This window comes from Mauremys reevesii, linkage group 9 (genome assembly GCF_016161935.1).
Source record: "Mauremys reevesii isolate NIE-2019 linkage group 9, ASM1616193v1, whole genome shotgun sequence".
Taxonomy (NCBI): domain Eukaryota; kingdom Metazoa; phylum Chordata; order Testudines; family Geoemydidae; genus Mauremys; species Mauremys reevesii.
Genome location: NC_052631.1, coordinates 67,494,481 through 67,512,558, shown reverse-complemented (window position 1 = coordinate 67,512,558; position 18,078 = coordinate 67,494,481). Strand labels below are relative to the sequence as shown.

General features: G+C 36.4%; 1 protein-coding gene across 1 annotated transcript in view; it reads left to right on the top strand.

Annotated features, from left to right (window-relative positions):
• Positions 1-17,754, top strand: part of DIAPH2 (diaphanous related formin 2) — an 827,558-nt gene extending 809,804 nt beyond the window's left edge. The window contains exon 28 of the mRNA XM_039487835.1: positions 12,736-17,754. Coding sequence (XP_039343769.1) covers positions 12,736-12,800 — 65 coding nt within the window. The 3' untranslated portion in view covers positions 12,801-17,754. The remainder of the gene's footprint in view (positions 1-12,735) is intronic.
• The last annotated feature ends 324 nt before the right edge of the window (positions 17,755-18,078 follow it).

Below are 18,078 nucleotides of genomic sequence, written 5' to 3'. Positions count from 1 at the left end.
GGGTTAATAGTCACTCTTAGTTGCTGTTTACAGCTACTGACAATATGCTGTGTTACAGCAAACTGCATTGAAACTTAGCTTTAATGTTCCCTATCTATGGGTGGCCTAATGCAGTCTGCTGAAGACACAATAGCATTACAAACCGAGACTGTGCAGGATGTAAGTACTTGTGGCACCTTAGAGACTAACAAATCTATTTGAGCATAAGCTTTCATGGGCTACAGCCCACTTCTTCGGATGCATGGAATGGAACATATATTGAGGAGATCTAGATACACATACAGAGAGCAGGAAAAGGTGGGAGTTGCCCTACCAACTCTAAGAGGCCAATTAAGTAAGGAAAAAAAAAACTTTTGAAGTGATAATGAAGATAGCCCAGTACAAACAGTTTGATATATGTGATATATCACCAATTTGATATATGCCATCATGTGCCAGCAATGCCCCTCTGCCACGTACATTGGCCAAACCGGACAGTCTCTACGCAAAAGAATTAATGGACACAAGTCTGACATCAGGAATCATAACACTCAAAAACCAGTAGGAGAACACTTTAACCCATCTGGTCATTCAATGACAGACCTGTGGGTGGCAATTTTGCAACAGAAAAGCTTCAAAAACAGACTCCAAGGAGAAACTGCTGAGCTGGAATTGATATGCAAACTAGATACAATCACTTTAGGTTTAAATAGGGACTGGGAATGGCTGAGCCATTGCAAACATTGAATCTATCTCCCTTTGTAAATATTCTCACACTGCTTATCAAACTGTCTGTACTGGGCTATCTTGATTATCACTTCAAAAGTTTTGGGGTTTTTTTCCCTTACTTAATTGGCCTCTTAGAGTTGATAGGGCAACTCCCACCTTTTCATGCTCTCTGTATGTGTATATATATATCTCCTCAATATATGTTCCATTCCATGCATCCGAAGAACTGGGCTGTAGCCCACGAAAGCTTATGCTCAAATAAATGTGTTAGTCTCTAAGGTGCCACAAGTACTCCTGTTCTGTTTGCGGATACAGACTAACACGGCTGCTACTCTGAAACCTGTGCAGGATGTAGCAAGCCAAATTCACCATGAACTAGCTTCAGTGAAAGAAAAAACAGTTCTATGCAGTTACTGGAAACTTCCATTATTTCACTGAGGTCAGGTAGTATGTTAAATCTTAACATGAACATCACAGCTGCACAACTTGCTCTTTGGAATGAAGTATTGTGGCAGTGGTTTAGAGTTCTTCATCTGCAGACAGGGTGGTGGCCTACTTACTAATTTTTAGTGCAATCACTCTAAATACTTATTGTAATTAAGAGGTTGAAAAGATAGACCGCTTCACAATTTGTCAGCTCTGTCATACTAAGCAGAGTTCAATGTTTAATTCCTTACAGTGCTAGAAAGATTGTGTAGTAGTTTACTGGGCAGGAGCTTGTTGTTGTTTTTTTTAACAAATATTGATTGTAATGTACCCAGAGACCAAACTAACTGGGAATTGCTGACACAAACAGCAGAAAACCATTACAATGGTTGCCATTAAAAGGTTTTCCTTTATATTTAAACCTGGAAAATGTTGCCTTTTCCTATTGGCAGGCATTTGTATATTTTCCACAGAAATAGACATCCAAGGTTTTTGGTTTTACGAATTATTTTCAAATGAAATTGTGTCTGTTCATGATAGTCTGCCATTTTATATTGTTTATTGTTTATGTTGTAGTAAAGTACCCTAGAATTATATGAATTTTGTCCCCTGGGTCTCTTATGAAAATAAGATGTGTATCTCATTAGGCTTTCCCAGGGAGCAAAATTTAAAACGAATGAATGAATAAATATTTTATGCAAATGCTTTCATTACATCCCAAAGGTATAGGCCTTACGAATACCCATACAGGGTGTATTTCCCCATCTTCTGTGCTGCTTCAACCAAAATTACTCTGATAAAATGGAACTTTTCATGTTCTTCCCACTACTAAGTTGATCTCTTAGTTCCTTTTTTGGGTGGTCATTTTCAAGTTTACTCAGCCAGGATATTTTTTTTAATGGGAAATACTGTTCTGTTTTGTTTTGATTTCTCTGGAAAAAGTCATTTTTTCACTGTTGGGAAGTTTAAAATAACAGACATCCTGACTTTGGCCATTTAAATTAATAATGTGAATTTTTAAATATACCAACATCATAGTCTTACTCTTAGGTCTCATGCCTCCTGCACAAAACTGCCTGGCAGGGGCGGCTCTAGAAATTACACCACCCCAAGCAGGGCAGCGCGCTCGCCGCCCTTCCCCGGTCCCGCGGCCGGGGCAGAAGTGTCTACGGCGGGTGTGCTGGTCCCGCGGCTCCGGTGGAGCATCCGCAGGCATGCCTGCGGGAGCTCCATCCGAGCCGCGGGACCAGCGCACCCGCTGCAGTCATGCCTGCGGGAGCTCAAGTGGAGCCGTGGGAAGAGTGGACCCTCTGCAGTCATTCCTGCGGCAGGTCCGCTCGTCCCGGGGCTCCGGTTGACCTCCCGCAGGCATGACTGCGGAAGGTCCACCGGAGCCACATGCCGCCCTGCCGGGACAATGCCACCCCACGCGCCTGCTTGGTGCGCTGGGGTCTGGAGCCGGCCCTGCTGCCTGGCTACAAATTCCTCAAACCAGAGCATTTAGCACAAATACCACTCCTCACCCTACATACCAGCAACATTCTGACACTGGTTCTAGTACCTACTACTGTGACCTGTCAGCCATAAATTTATTAGATGGGTCTTTTATTCTTCAGTTCTGAAAGCATGGTCACAGGATTACTTTTCAAGGCGTTGGGGGGGGGGAATAATTCCCCTTGTACTGCTGCTTCTCTAAAGATATCATCTCCCACTAGTAACTTCCTCATTGGGGGTTTTCTTTTACAGCTGATATAAGTGAATGTTTCATCCTTTCACCTGAAAAAGTATCAGAAAGTTCAGGGCACTGGGTCAGAATGTTTCTAGCTGCTGCTATGTAGGAGATTCTGTAGCCATCCAAAACTCTGTAGCTTTGGGATTTCCATCCAGATTCATGCTGCAGGCTTGAGACCCAAGAGAGGGAATGATATCTTCAAAGAAGTATAATTACAAGGTAGGTAATTTTCCCTTACAGGCATAAAACCCAGTACATTGAGATGAACCCTTTAGTCTTGATGACTGTTGGCTACTATAAGAAAAACAACAGTCATCACTGACAAATCTTGCAAATGAATGAAGGCAGTTACATTATATTTTATTACAATATAGAAATGAGCTCTAAGTTAATTTTACAATTAAAATGAAATTCCAGATTCTATTTGTCATATCTGCTGCTGTGTGCTCTTTTTTGGAGACTTTAAAAACCTTAGGTTTCAGAAATATGTTGCAAATTATGCATGAATACAGTTGAAGTAATTACACATGCAATGACCATAGTTGACTGCACAGTTGTTTGCTCATTTTTCTGGAAATTGAAGCTACAATACTTTTCAGGGGGAAGAGCGAGGACACTATTTTCATATTTGAATAACTGAATAATTTGCCACTTGAGAATTATTAGATTTTTTTTGACTATTCACTTCTGAAAATTAAGGAGAAAGTAATGTTTTTAAACCACAAAAACTACAGCTGGGATATGTGAAACTCATGTTACTAGTTTAGTTGAACAATAAAATTTGCAATCATTTCATTTCAATTGTCGTTTTTAACCAGTTGCCTAGATGTTAGATGCTACTGTTTCCCCCTCTCTCTTTGGAGGGATTTTTCTTTGTTTGAATAACGAGATACAAGTGGTAATAATTTCCTCTTTGTGAGCATTCATTATTTCTTTACCTTGTCACCCAAAGTTGTCACTTTTGAACTGTTAGGATTTAAAATCAGACAAGTTTCTTTACTGTGCTCTCATTTGGAGGTAACTTGTGAAAGAGGTAAAGTTAGGTTGTCTTTTTTGATTCATCAGGTGTAACTGCAGAATGCACATGTAACTATACAAAGTGTTTTACAGCTCCTGTCAACCATACATATGTTGTTAAATACTCTTGTGCTCATGGATCTTATTCAAAGGTATTGGCGTATTGATGGTCAGAGAGGCATTTGTGTAGAAAGGGTGGGTGTTAAATGGCAGAGGTTGTGAAACCACTGAGCTTATCTGTATGACTCCTTCCTCATTCATTATAAATAGTGGAAGGAGTATAGTGAATGAGGCTTGGGGTTTGCAGGAAGAGAAAGTTTGATCTTGTAGTTAAGGCACTGGACTGGGACCCAAGAGAGAACTGGGTTCCAACCTTGTCTCAGCCACAGGCTTTCTATGTGATGTAAGTTAGATCAAAATGTTCCAAGTGGTGACTGAATGTGAGCTCTTCCCTTTCTCTGTGGCTAGCATGAGATAACCTGGCCCTGATTTTCAGAAGTGCTGAGTATTCATAACTCTGAACTCAATGAAGCTGCAGATGCTCACTACCTCTGAAAAAATAATTATCTCAAGGTGAGCACTCAGGCCATCTTTACACTAGCACTTATGTTAGCAAAACTTTTGTCACTCAGGGTTGTGAAAAAACACCTCCCTGAGCGACATAAGTTTTGCCAGCACAAGTGCTGGTGTGCACAGCACTGTGTTGGCGGGAGACACTTTCCCATAGACATACCTACCACAGCTTGTAATAAAACCAGCTCAACGTCGAAGGGAGAGTTCTCTCCCATCAATGCTGGTGCGGCTACACCAGCATTCTTACAGTGGCACAGTCATATCTGTACAGCTGTGCTGCTGTAAGCTTGTAAGTGTAGACATGGCCTCAGTCAGTGAAGCATCCAAATTAGTGGACACTTTCACAAATTTTACCCTCGATCTTTCTCTGTTCCTCATCTGTCATTTGAAGATAAAGTGCTTTCCTAACTCACAGGAGTGTTTTGAAGATAAATTAATTCATGTTTGTAAGGTACTTGGATATTATGCTGATAAGCACTGTAGAAAAGTTCATAAGGAAATAAGTTTTCACATATTTAGTAAGTGTTTGGATGGTGGACAGTAAACAAGGCTTGAAGCCTCACAGTCAGTGAGGAGGATTAAGAAATATTGAATGGGTCTCATTTTAACTAAGCATTGTCTATCCTATACGTGGAATGTGGCAGATGTCCTGTGGAAAAAATATATATGGTCATGTTAAAGACTTAATCACAGTTAGAGCTATGTGAAAAATTGATTTGTTCACTTTGCTGGCAGATTTGAGAAATATGGTTTTGGTTTTTAAAAAAAAATGGCAAACCAATTTTTGTAAAAAAAGTATTGGTCAAACAAAGCATTTAGTTTTAATATTTTTAAAGAAAATTAAAGAAAGTTTCCAAATGAAAAGTAGTTTTGACACCTAAAAATAAAACCTTGAGTTTCAAATGGAACATTTTTGGAATTTTTGTTTTTTCAACTTTGACAATTCAGCAAATTCAATATGATTTTGCTACATGGTTTGGTTGATTTGCGTCTACAGTATTTGCTGAAATATATTGGGTCAAAAAATTTCACCCAGCACCAGTCACAATGCAATCTAAGGGGCAAACTAAGGTTATCTGTACAACCATAATTTTAGCATTTCCTAACTTTTGAGTTCTTTACACTTTGGAACCTTATCCATATTTTTAACTGTAGAGTTATTTAACTGAATTTAATATCAAAAATACTACCACAGATGTGGCCCTTAACTTGCCAATAGCCTTAACTAACTATATGTTTTTATTAGATACCTTGAATGTGCAAATAGATGTTGTTTCCTATTATAAGTATAAGAAAGCGCAAAGGAATACTGTAGATATTGAAATAATCTTCAGTAAGCTTAAATTGGTTTGTTTAAGGGCTACCACTGTATAGCATTCATTATTTCATTGATGCTTTTGTGCATTCAATTTGTCTAGTCTCACATAGGCTCTCAGCTTCTGTTTTTAGCTTTGTAAGTGCATACCATATTTGTCAGAGAACATAACTAAGATCGAAGCTCAATTAGCAAATGAAAGCCTTATACAGAAACTGAAATGCACAAACCCAATAACCCTTTTCAAAAAAGGTCTTTTTAATGAGCTTTGACATTTTGCCCACAGATCATCACTGGTGCTGTTTCGATGCAGTTCAAATGTTAAGCTGAATAACTGTTTTTCTGACTGATACTTTGACTGATTCATAAGATTTGACTTTACTCCAGTGAATTAGTCATCTTATTAAGTATGTAAATATTAGTCATTAAGAACCTAAGAGAATGGTTTTATATACTTGTAGTTTTAATGGTAGACATGTCAAAATAAACACTTCTGTACCCGTTATAGGATAATACAGATTTAATTTTGTGTTTCTTGAAGCTATAGTTTTGTACACTCTGGATTTTTCTGCTATCAAGTATTTCAGTCTCACCAAAGTTGCTATAATTGAGTTTGTTTGATCATGTAACCTCTATATTGCTACTAGAGATAATAGTTTCCAAAAAGTGAGGTTCATAATAAGAGAGAGAGCACTGACTTTTAATACCTAGCAGGAGGGATAAGAAAGTGAAATACAGAAAAGTGATTTAATCTTAGTAGTGCAGTTCTGTAAAATATAATTTGTTTTTTTCCTCTAACACAGCAGAGTTTCATGCTGATAACAGGCTACTGAATAAGTAAATCCATTGCAACTATTGAGAGTTTTCTTTTAATAACATAACTACTGTTGAGCACTAAGAAAAGAAGAGACTACCTTTCACAGATGGTTTTTTTTCCCCTACCGGATCTGTAATTCCTCATACATAAAGAATATAGGGAGAAATTATACATTTGAAATTTCAGTGTGAAGTCAAAGGATGTCATATAATTAGAATATTTTGTCTAAAAAATAATTATTCAGAACTTTTTCTCCCATTCATCTCATGGCACAAAACTGAGAGGCAGTTAGGCATCTCTTTTCGTCTTTACAGTTAACGAGAGGTAGATGCATGTATACACAGCAGAGTTGACTAAATATTATTTATTTCCATCACAAAACTAAACTGAGATGATAGAGAAGCAGTTTGATAGGTCTTTTCATGATGCTTCATTTGTCTGAACCTTTCTTCGACAGATACTCAAGCAGAGTCAATGAGTGAGCAAAAATCTCCCTCTTGAATTTTTCTTCCGAACTTCATCACTTCATCTCTGCCCTCATAAAGAAACTGTCTCTTCTTCTGATTCATACAGGCTCAACTCCTGAGTTTTTCCATTTCTTTGGAAGCAGTTATGGCATCTTCAAATTCGTTGTCTCTGTAGGCCACAACAAAATCCAGGCAGCTTCTCATCAAAGTAGTAGTGGTCGTGCTGTCCATCGACTGAGTTTGTAATGCCTTCTTTACAAAGTTTACTTGGAACAAGATATCATGCCAAACCACAGTTGAGACCAGAAATTTGAAATCAGTGATCTGGTTGTGCCTCATGTCATATTCCAGGCTTGGCATTACTCAGCTGTGCCAGTTCCATCAGGGCATTGTAAACCACAGTCACTTGATACTTTGCCGGCCTTTTGCTGTTAATGCAGCTCTCCCAGTGAATATCACTTTGTGGTTTCATGGTCAGATTTGTAATATTGTCCATGAGGATCTTCCACCTGATAGTTGATGTTGAAAACAGGACATATATCATTTGCAGTACTCCAAAGAGAAATTTTAAATCTAAAGAAGATGATGCTGCATCTGACACAATCAGGTTGAGGAAATGGCAGCCACAAGGCATGAAGGAAGCTCTTGGATTCAGCACAAGGATCCTTGCCTAGACGCCACTGTTTCTTCCCTTCATGTTCATGCCGTTGTCATAGCTTTGGCCATTCTGAAGCTTTATTTTATTCTCATTAAAATCTTTTATGAACAGTTCTGTTAAGCCTTTTCCAGTAGAGTCATCCACAGACCGGAAACAGATAAAGTGTTCCTTTACTTGGATACAGCCATTCTTACTGTAAATGACATCTTTTCATTGTCACTAATATTGGGAGTGCAGTCCATTATTACAACATACTACTTTGCTTTGCCAAACTGCATCAATATGTTATCAAGTCTTGATGCATGTTCCTAGCCATAAGGTCAGTCAATTCATTTTGAATTGTTTTGCTGCAGTAATAGCCCATAGCTGCTTTACAGACTACTCCGTGTTGGTGCTCAGGCATGATGTCATTATATTTCCCAAGGAGCTCTACCAACCCAGGAAATGACCATATATTCAGTGAACATCTTATTCAGTGAACCCCGGGAAGCCAAATTATTCTTTGCAAGGAAGACGGTAATTGAGATTAGATGCTCGAGCACATTCCTTCAATGCTGTGTTTCTATGGTACTTACACTCTTCAAGAACAAAGTACACTTTCACAATTACACAGTAAAACAAGGGTCATAATATCGCAGCTGGACTCTCACTTCACTTCATTCTTATATCTAACTGTCAGTGCCCTGCACCTTATATACCTGCAAGGGCATGGCTGACAAGATTCTAGGAGTTTCGAGGAAAATGTAGTTCTGAAAAAGTCTGGAAGGTTCCATGAGATTCTCCAGACTATTCTAGGAGGTTAGTGAAAATGAATCCACATACGAAATACCTGAAACATTTTACTTCAAACATGCTATTTTCCCTTTTGTCACTAACAACAAAAACGGCACCCCAGACAGTGACCTGGGTCACCTGCCCCTAAATCTGGCTCTGAGGCACTGATACACACATTAAATATGTGAAGTCTAGCTATTTCTATAGACTGAACAAATAACATCTTATGTGCTGTTTTTAATGGTCAGTCTTACAGTAATCAAGCAGATACAGGACAAGCTTGGTTGTGGGATCAAGGACTACTAGAAGGAGTCCACAAGCAGCTAGTAAATTCTTTGGGGACTATTTTAAAATTCACATGTACACATCCAAGAGTGACCATCACTAAGTGATTACAGGTTGTCACTCTTCCTGGGTGGCTTATTGTTACAATAGTTCTCCCGACAATATAGACAGTTTGGTGTAATTACTGACCAGCTTCTGCAGACCTAAACTACACATATATAAACCAATCTTGTCCATCGGCTAGAGATGTCTGCTGGGATGGATGAATAATGGCCACAGAAATGTCATCATTCACCATTATTTTTACCTGCTCCTGTAGTGTACATCTATGCCTTCTTGATATTTGATTTTGACATAATGTTGGATGCTCTTAAGTTAAAGATAAAGTCTTGTATCTTTGTTTTTTCCCTATGCTTTTTGTGGACATTTGCCCTTCATTTAAATGGTGATAGTGGGATTTCTGTGCAATAACACCTTTACATACACACAAAAATCTTGTTTTACCCAATGTTCAATATGGTTCCTATAAAGCAAAAGAGAAAATACAGCCACTGTGGCTAGCTGAAGGTACACTTTTGTGGAGCTATTTCATTGAGGTAATTATTTTACTTGATGTTTTAGAGCTACTCACACTTTATTTAATCGATTTGGTCCATATTGCAGACTCTGTTGTGAAATCTCCTGCTTTAGTGCTGTGTCAGTCAGTGTTGGATGAGCTGTAAAGCTTCAAGCTTATGCTCCACTGAACTAGCTCTGATGCTTTTGTCTGCTGACTGGATGTGGAGTGAATACTTTTGTATGAAGTTTATCACTCTACACTATTGCAATAGCTATTCTATGTCCTTCATTTAAGTTTCTTAATACCTGAATTTGTGCCTATGGAGGGTTTGTATTGAGGTTTTGTTATTTAATGTTTGGTTGATCTATAAGGAGGTTTTTAAGAACAGGTTAAACAGACATCTGTCAGAAGTGGTTTAGGTATACTTAATCGTGCCTCAGCAAAGATAGATGGACTAGATGACCTTTTGCAGTCCCCTCCAGCCCTACATTTCTATAATATTGTATATGCCAGCAAATTTTAACATAAACCGTTTTAAACTACATGGATTGTGTTTTCAAAAGCACCTATGGTGCAAAAGTCCCACACTGTGCACTACCCTGTCTCAGTAAAATCTACTGTGTACATTCTATCATAAATGGCTGATACTGATTCTGGTGTACACTGTACTACAACATGTTTCAAAAATGTTTTAGAAGGAATTGTAGGATACTGTATTTGAGAAATAGTGTCTTAGATATAGGTTTACTAACCCACCAGTATTATCCTGGAGTCTCCAGGAATTAAAAAATAACATTTAATTAATAACTGTCATGTGATGAAAGCTCCAGGAATATGTCCAATCAAAATTGGCAACCCTACTTAGATAACTAAAGACTATCACACTGCATGTGCATATCTCCACTTTAGTACTGAATTGTGCAGCCTTATTTTCAGAAAACATTTGCACACAGTTGACTATATATATCTGGCTGTGTGCAAGAATAGGATGAGGTTGAATTTAGTATATATTATAGAATTTGTTGTAATATGAGGTTTTCATAACAATTAACTGTGAGCTTATTTTTGTTACCCTCATTCTTATATCCATTGTTTGTATCTCTTACTTGCCTGTCCCACCACTACATTTAATGTTCTTCAGGAAGGTACACATATATATGTTCTAAAATATACAATGAATATATAATCAAATTGACAAACAGAATTACAAAATAAATATCACTGAGATTAAAAATTGGCTCAGTGGATGTAACATTTCCTTTAAAATGGCTGTGAGATCTATGGATAAAAAAGTTCTATATACGTATGAATCACTGTTAAGGACTAATCACATTTTCAGCAGGTCTGATTATTACATAAGCCATTTTAAAACAGTTTTAATTTGCACTAAAAGAGATTCTCAGATGAAGTCTATCCCCATAAAGATCTTAATATGAAACTCTTTGTTTTAGATTAAGGTGTGTATATATACACTAATACTTAATTTCCTGTGTAAACCCTACAAACACAAATGGAAATTTTGATTGCAGGTGACTACATTAATGCTTTCTTTACAGTCTCAAAATACAGTAATGCTTTTACATAGCTACTAATAGCTAAATCTAATCCATCCCTATTTTTAGTGTGGCACGAAGATAAAAGCAGAGTATAATTTGCATTCTGCTTCCCTTCCCAACAGTAAGAGATGCTAGAAAGTTCTCTTGTTGAGCGCTGCAGAAAAATCTCTTTAAGTGCTAAAATCATGTCTTAATGAGAATAACTGGATCATTGCCCTCTCCCATGTAGTTCTCCAGAACTTTCTTCCCGCCACCACCACCAGCTAGCTCTCTAGCTTATGATCTGTATCCTTACCATCCTTAGTAAATGTAAATCCTTTCTTAACAGTTGCAAATAATTTAGGAAACCAATTTAGGTTACTGCTAATGATTAAAAATTAAGCTAGCTTAATTTGAGGTCATCTTGGGAAGGAAAGTCCAGTGGTGCCAAATGCTGGAAGTTTTATGTTTTTCTTAAGGCCCCAGCTCCTGGACTCATGTAATTAGAAGAGAATCTTAACTTTCATTTGAGAAACAAAAGTTTCCTGCCTTCTTCATTGTGGAGAAAACATGAATACAAAAGAGTCACCATAAAGCAAATAAAAATAAACCAACATTTACTATGTTTCATAAATCTCATGATTTTTTGCACATTTAGAGTTAGTAATATGGAAAATCTATCAACTAAATAGCTCCACAGATGACAGTACTTGGGCACCTCTCCCCACAGGTATTAAAATTTGCTAGATACTTTACTGTTCACAGTTGTATTAGAAGCACATCACGTGTTTGGGTCGATACTCCCCTTCCTGAATATTTCCTGCTTAGGCAGCAGTGCACTGAGCTTTAACTTCCAGTAACTGCTGACCTTATCATTGGCAGGTGAGGTATATTCCCTCACAAGAGGTGTAGCATAGATGTATTATCTTAAACATTCATGGATGGGAAGGGGAAGCGGCGAACACACAAACGAGCTAAAAAAATACTGTGGAGGAGTTTCCATTGGATTGGGCAAGGATCTACACCATACTCTTTCCCTCCCCTAGGCAGTCAGCCAGTTTCTGGCTTTGTTGGTTGAGGACTTAGGTAATCAATAGAACACCTTTGTCAAACAAGAATTTTATCCATATCAGTTGTATTTTATGCAGCAGACTAGCTGCCTCTGAAATCCACAGGAACAAATCCATTCTTGTTTCAGAAAAGAAAAGTCTGTTTTCTGCCACATTCCTGTCTTTTAAAACTACTTTGAAAGCATTTGGCTTTAGCCCATGATTATTTCTTCCTGTGACGGGGATATATTCATTATTCATTGCAATAATTACTCTGTAATATTTCATACTGAAAGTTGTTAACACCACACAATCAGGAAATGCTTAGGAAGTGACTGATTTAACTGTTCTATTTATATAAGTATGTGTACCCAATTAGAGTGAACAATCTTACAACCTTTACATTTTTAGTGTATCTTGTTCTGTCCGAGAGGTGCATTTTCACCACATTTGTATTGAACACTCAGTGGAAATTTGAATTGCCTTTCCTCCAAAGTCACTGTACATAGATACTTTGTAGAATAACACTTTAACCCAGCATTTTAGTTGTCATCGCTATTTCCAAGGGGAGTATGCTTCAGGATTCTTCCAATGCTTTTATCACCCTGCTTCTCTGATCAAGTAAGTAATTTATTGCTGATTGCAGAACTCTTGAACTCAGCCTGGCAGCTGCAGTGTAAAACTTCTCTGATCCAGTTTTCTAGTTACTTATTTACATATTTATTTGAAATGATTTTCAGGACTGTTTGAAAACCTCTTGACATTGCAATATCCATGTTTCAAATCTTATGGTGTGCTGTTTGTTCTCTTTTTATTACAGATAACAGACGAGTAACTTTGGAAAGGTCACGTTCTCGCCACAATGGAACTATCACAGCTATATGATTCCTCTGAAGCCAAAGAATTGGAGAACTGTTTTACTTACTTTAAAATGCAGACCCATTGAAAAAAGTTATATGTACAAACACCAGCAATGATCAGAAAATGATATTTAAATGAATTCTAGTGAAGAACACACCAGAAGATAAATACACATTATGTACTTTTAAGAGCTATTGGAAAAAAGAAAAAAAAACACTGTACTTTAGTAACACAATTATCAGGATTTGTAAACAGTGTTAAACTATAAGGTTCTATGTTATCTTGTTATCTAATGTGTTACTTGCCATTTTTAAGGTGGCAACTATCTGAAGGGACTTGAAACTTCTAGGAAATGTTCTATATGGAGCAGAATTAGAAAATAGAAATGTGCTGAAAAAATGCTGCAACCAACAAGATCAGGTCACAGAAGGGAGACATGATTCCATTTGTGGTTCCAAATTGGACATGGAAAGGAAAAATGAACAAAAATTTGCATATTAATGAATTCAGATATGAGCTGATATTGCACACATCATAGGAGACCTATTTTGTAAGCATGAGAAAGCAGTGTATAGCCCCAATCAAGTTACTTAGACTCTTATCTCAAGTTAAAGCTTGATGGATTTAGCTATTTTGGTTGCAGTTAAACTTATCATAAATCTACAGTTTCTGTGGTTTGATGATTTTTAGCTACTTATTGTTAAAAAAACAAAACAAAAAAAGCATAGGATTGTACCAAAGTTAAACCATATCAATTGCATAATATGTTTTTAACTATATTTAAAAGAGGTATTTTCTAATTATGCACTTATAAAATATATACTTTATGCAGATATTTTTAAGGAAAAATAATTATCATATTGTAATTATTCTAAAATTCCTTTGCCTTTGTTTAGCTTTTAGAGACAAACTACATTATGCAGCTGTTCAGGACTGCCTCTTTCTAAGTTTTCCCTTTGTTTCTCAGGTAAAATACTCTCATTTACAGTTGGATCTTAGTGCTGGAGAATAAGCAGATAAAAATTTGTGTTTTTTACCCTTCAGCCCTAAGCAGCAGTGACCACAATCATTATAGCAGCCTGACCTTCCAAGGAAGTGCCTCCCACTTTAATTTAAATACAAGCCCCTACACCTCAGGTGAGCTTAGTATCAGACACTGCTTACATTCTACCATTTAATGGGAAACTACAGTACAACTACCCTTACATCCCCAGCCTGAACCTGAATGTGCGGCCTTGCTGGGGGTTCACTTTAACCTCTACCAACCTTTGGACTCAACGGTTATTGTTTTTATGTCATGAATGGAAGTCAGCATACTGTGGACATTCCACATAACAGGAAATGGTACAAAAAGTAGATATTCGCTCTGCAATTGATTCAGTTTTGCCACCAAATGGGTTGTATTATTATGGAAATTATTATTCCCTGAGGATATTGGACACCTTTTTTCTATGTTATAAACAGTGTTTGAAGAGTAGGGCAGGCACTCTATTTTGTGTGCACCAGTTGTTAATCACGGAAAAAGAGGAGCAGTCATATTTGGAAGCTGTATAACTTTGCACTACTGTTTGAACCAAAAGTCTTTATACAGTAGCTTCTTTATGCTTTGCTGGGTTAAAGACTTTCAAGACTACCTGACTGGTCTGGGCTAAATTCTTACAGTATTGACTTCATTACAAGAAAAGGCATTGAGCCCATTTAGTTTCTCATTGAAGTCAAATGGGAAAATTCCCATAGAGTTAAAAGAGAGCAGGATTTTTACACATTATTACATTTCTCAACACAACCGTGACTCAAACCTAGTGAAACGCATGCTGTAAAATAATACCACTGTATCTAGTTTCCTCCTGGTAACAAAGTAAAGAGTTGTGTGTGTATTTTAGAAAAAAATAAAATAAAACATAATTGTCTCCCACTGTTTCAGTAAGAGGCAGTAAGAATTACATTCCATTTTGCATAAGTTGACGCTGGCTTTGTATTGACGAGTCTAATTTTTTAAAAATTTTGAAGTATTAAATTCTCCGTTGTAGAAAGGCAAAATGTAAAGGAATTAGGTCTGTAATGGCTATATATTCTAATTTATACCATCATGAAAAAAATGTACTGAAGCTCAAAAGTAAGATAAACAATTTACTAGGATTTAAAGGCAGGAATGTTGAAAATAATCATTAGAACACATGTGAACTTAACCTCATAACCCACAATGGATTCTTTATACTGTAGCACTAATTGCTACAAGTACAGAGTTTTTCATTTTCTGGCATTGTGTTTTTGAAAAAGCTTTGTACTAGCAGACTGCAGATATTTAAAAACCAAATCCTAGCAAAAAGCAAATCCAAAAAATAACATTATCTGATATTTCTATTTTGCTACACGGTCCTTTTTTCATATTTGAAACATTTATATAATTTAATGGACATATCTGTTAGAAACAAAAGTGTGTTTCAAAGGAAAACTAGTTTAGAAGATAATTTATGTAAATACAGGGTGCTTGTGTTTATGAAGACTAAAAAAATATTTCTGAAATTAATGCTGGGTCACTTTGTCTTTTGATAGCTTTTCAGTCTATATGAAATTGCAGCTATTTTTAATGTTTTTATTATTGATAATTTTAATAGTTGTCACATGTTTATCTAGTAATCTAGAAGGTATGTTTAGCCCAGAAGTGCAGCACCTTTTTCAAAATGGATTTGCCTTATTTTCTAATATTAAAAAATAAAAATAAAAAAATATTTCGGTTAAATTATATTTGCACTCAGAGTAATCCCAGAAAATAAATCACCAGACCTTTTTGCACACATTAAAAACCATTTAGGGAATATTACCTAAAGTTCCTACTAATTATATTTTATTATAAATCCCTTAAGATATTACATTATACCTACCACAGCACATCGGTTTGCATTCACATTTTAAAATGTAAAAGTAACAAAGGAAAAAAACATTTTATGATGTTATTCTGTTTACATTTCTTAGGGTTTTTTTAAAGAGGAAATTATTTGTAACTTTAAAATGAATGAAACTACATTTATAAGTTCATATGGAAATTTAATATTAAAGTAAAATATATATGCACATATCTATGCTTAAAACTACTGACAGTATGGGTCAGACTCATAAAAGCGCTAGGCATTATTTACGCACGTTTTACGACTCAGAAAGAAGTGCAACACACCATGTAATGTATCTAGTCTGTCACACCATGTAATGTATCTAGTCTGTGATTCTGCAAATGTCCTTTCCCTGCACATAAGTTACATTTGTTTTAAATGTTAACCACACCTTTGACTGGTGCTCAAGTCAAAACAAATATTATGCCTCCTAGGGCATTAAGAAGCATTCCCAAAAATAGTGTTGCATAAGTTTGATATGGTTTTGGACATCATTAGCCCATATGGCAGCAATCTACATACATTTGCCTGTTCTTATTTAAAAATGCAAACTTTACCTTATGTTCCTTTTTATCACACACACACACCTGATATGATATACACACACTGTATAAGTTATTATGTGAAATCCACTGAAACCATTGAGTTTTTCTTGGTTTCCATCCAAATCATTGTTCAGCACAGGCTTACTTAAAACTCATCTCATGATTGAAGAAGGATTGCAAAACTTGAAGAGAACCTGGCAGAATTTCAAGTTGATATCTAAAGTTTTGATTGGCTGCAGATTTCATAAGGAAGTTTTGTATGGCTCTACTTGTGCAGCTCTCAGCCACAGAGGACCAAGCTTATATTGGGTAGATATAGTACTTCCCCAATAGAATATTATATTGCTAGTTTAAAAAATTGTAGTAGTTACAATGGGGTCAAAAGTTGTCCTTACCCTAAATTGCTAAATGTAGATCTGTATAATTTTTAAGGGCCGCAGTCTGGCAGAACTTGCACATGTTGTGCAGTTCACTCTATTCTTGAGAAAGGAATACTGTACTTGACACTGCATCTTGCACATTAAACAAGAACTTGCATGAATTGTGCTTAGTTCTCTCCATGTTCAAACCTCTGAAAGTTCAGGCGTTCAAATCACTATGTAAGAAAGGAAGCAGTAGAGACATAATCCCACCTTTTATGTGCCATATTGCATTTGTGCATCTTACATACTCAAATGAGTATTCCTGAGCCACATCTCTTCTACTACACATATAGTCCCTCTACTGTAAGATGAAAAAACAAATTCCCCCAAAATGCTTTGTGTTTGCATATTCAAAAACATGTATTCTTCTGTGCACAGAAAGGGTGTTATGCATGTCTGCTGGTAAATTCTATTGGAGAGTGAGTCTCTCTGGGTGCCACTCAGTCCTCACTGAAGTCAATGGAAAGACTTCATTGGAGTGAGATCAGGTCCTCAATACACATAACTTCCATTAGTACTCTTTTATGCATATGCCACAAAATATGAACATATTCTTTTACAATTTACCTTAATTCCACACACTTACCATGTACCACTCTGTGATTTCTGTTTTGGAGTCAGACATGTAGGGTAATGTGTCTCCAGAAGCCAAAAAAATCCAAAACAGTACAAATGAGGGAAAAAACCCAAAACTCGTTCACTTGTATTTTTTAACCAGTGAATAATGCCCAACTATGTGTTTGTATATTATCTTTAAAATGTTTTTGGTGAAATCAGAGCCTTTTTTTAATGAATACTTTCTGAACACTGTAGCAAACTTATATGTTGAAGATGATTGTTAAGTTCTCTAATGTTTACCTGTTTATTACTAATTGACCAATATCAACCTGAAGCATATCTATATTACATGACATAACGGGGTATGAAAGTTATTTCCTATTTTAGGGGTTTTTTTTACTCTGAGGTGTCAAATATGTTTGTTTGAATTATGGGGAATGATGTCTTCTTTTATGGATGAATTTAAAAATACAATAACTGAAAAAGATTGTATACTGTTTATTGGTGATGCCATTTTAGTTAAAAAAGTAACAATAAAATGCAATCATTGAACACATTAAAATGGGTCCATATTAAATAGATTCAATACCTTGAGTCAACCAGAGACATTTCATGATACAGATATTATAATTCAGCTAGCCAGCCATTGCTGGTATTTTCCAAGTCATTTACTTCACTCTGTCACAAAATGGCCATATTGAAATAGAAGCTTGACAGGACTTTTAGTCTATTGTGCATTATGCAACTTAATGATACTGCCATAGCATACTGAAATGACTTAACAGAATAAAGAGAGGAGATAGAAGTGCAGTGAGATACCTGAGAAATTCAGGGCTAAGTATGCAGGAATGAATAGGATCAGCCCTGCTGATATTTTACATAAGTC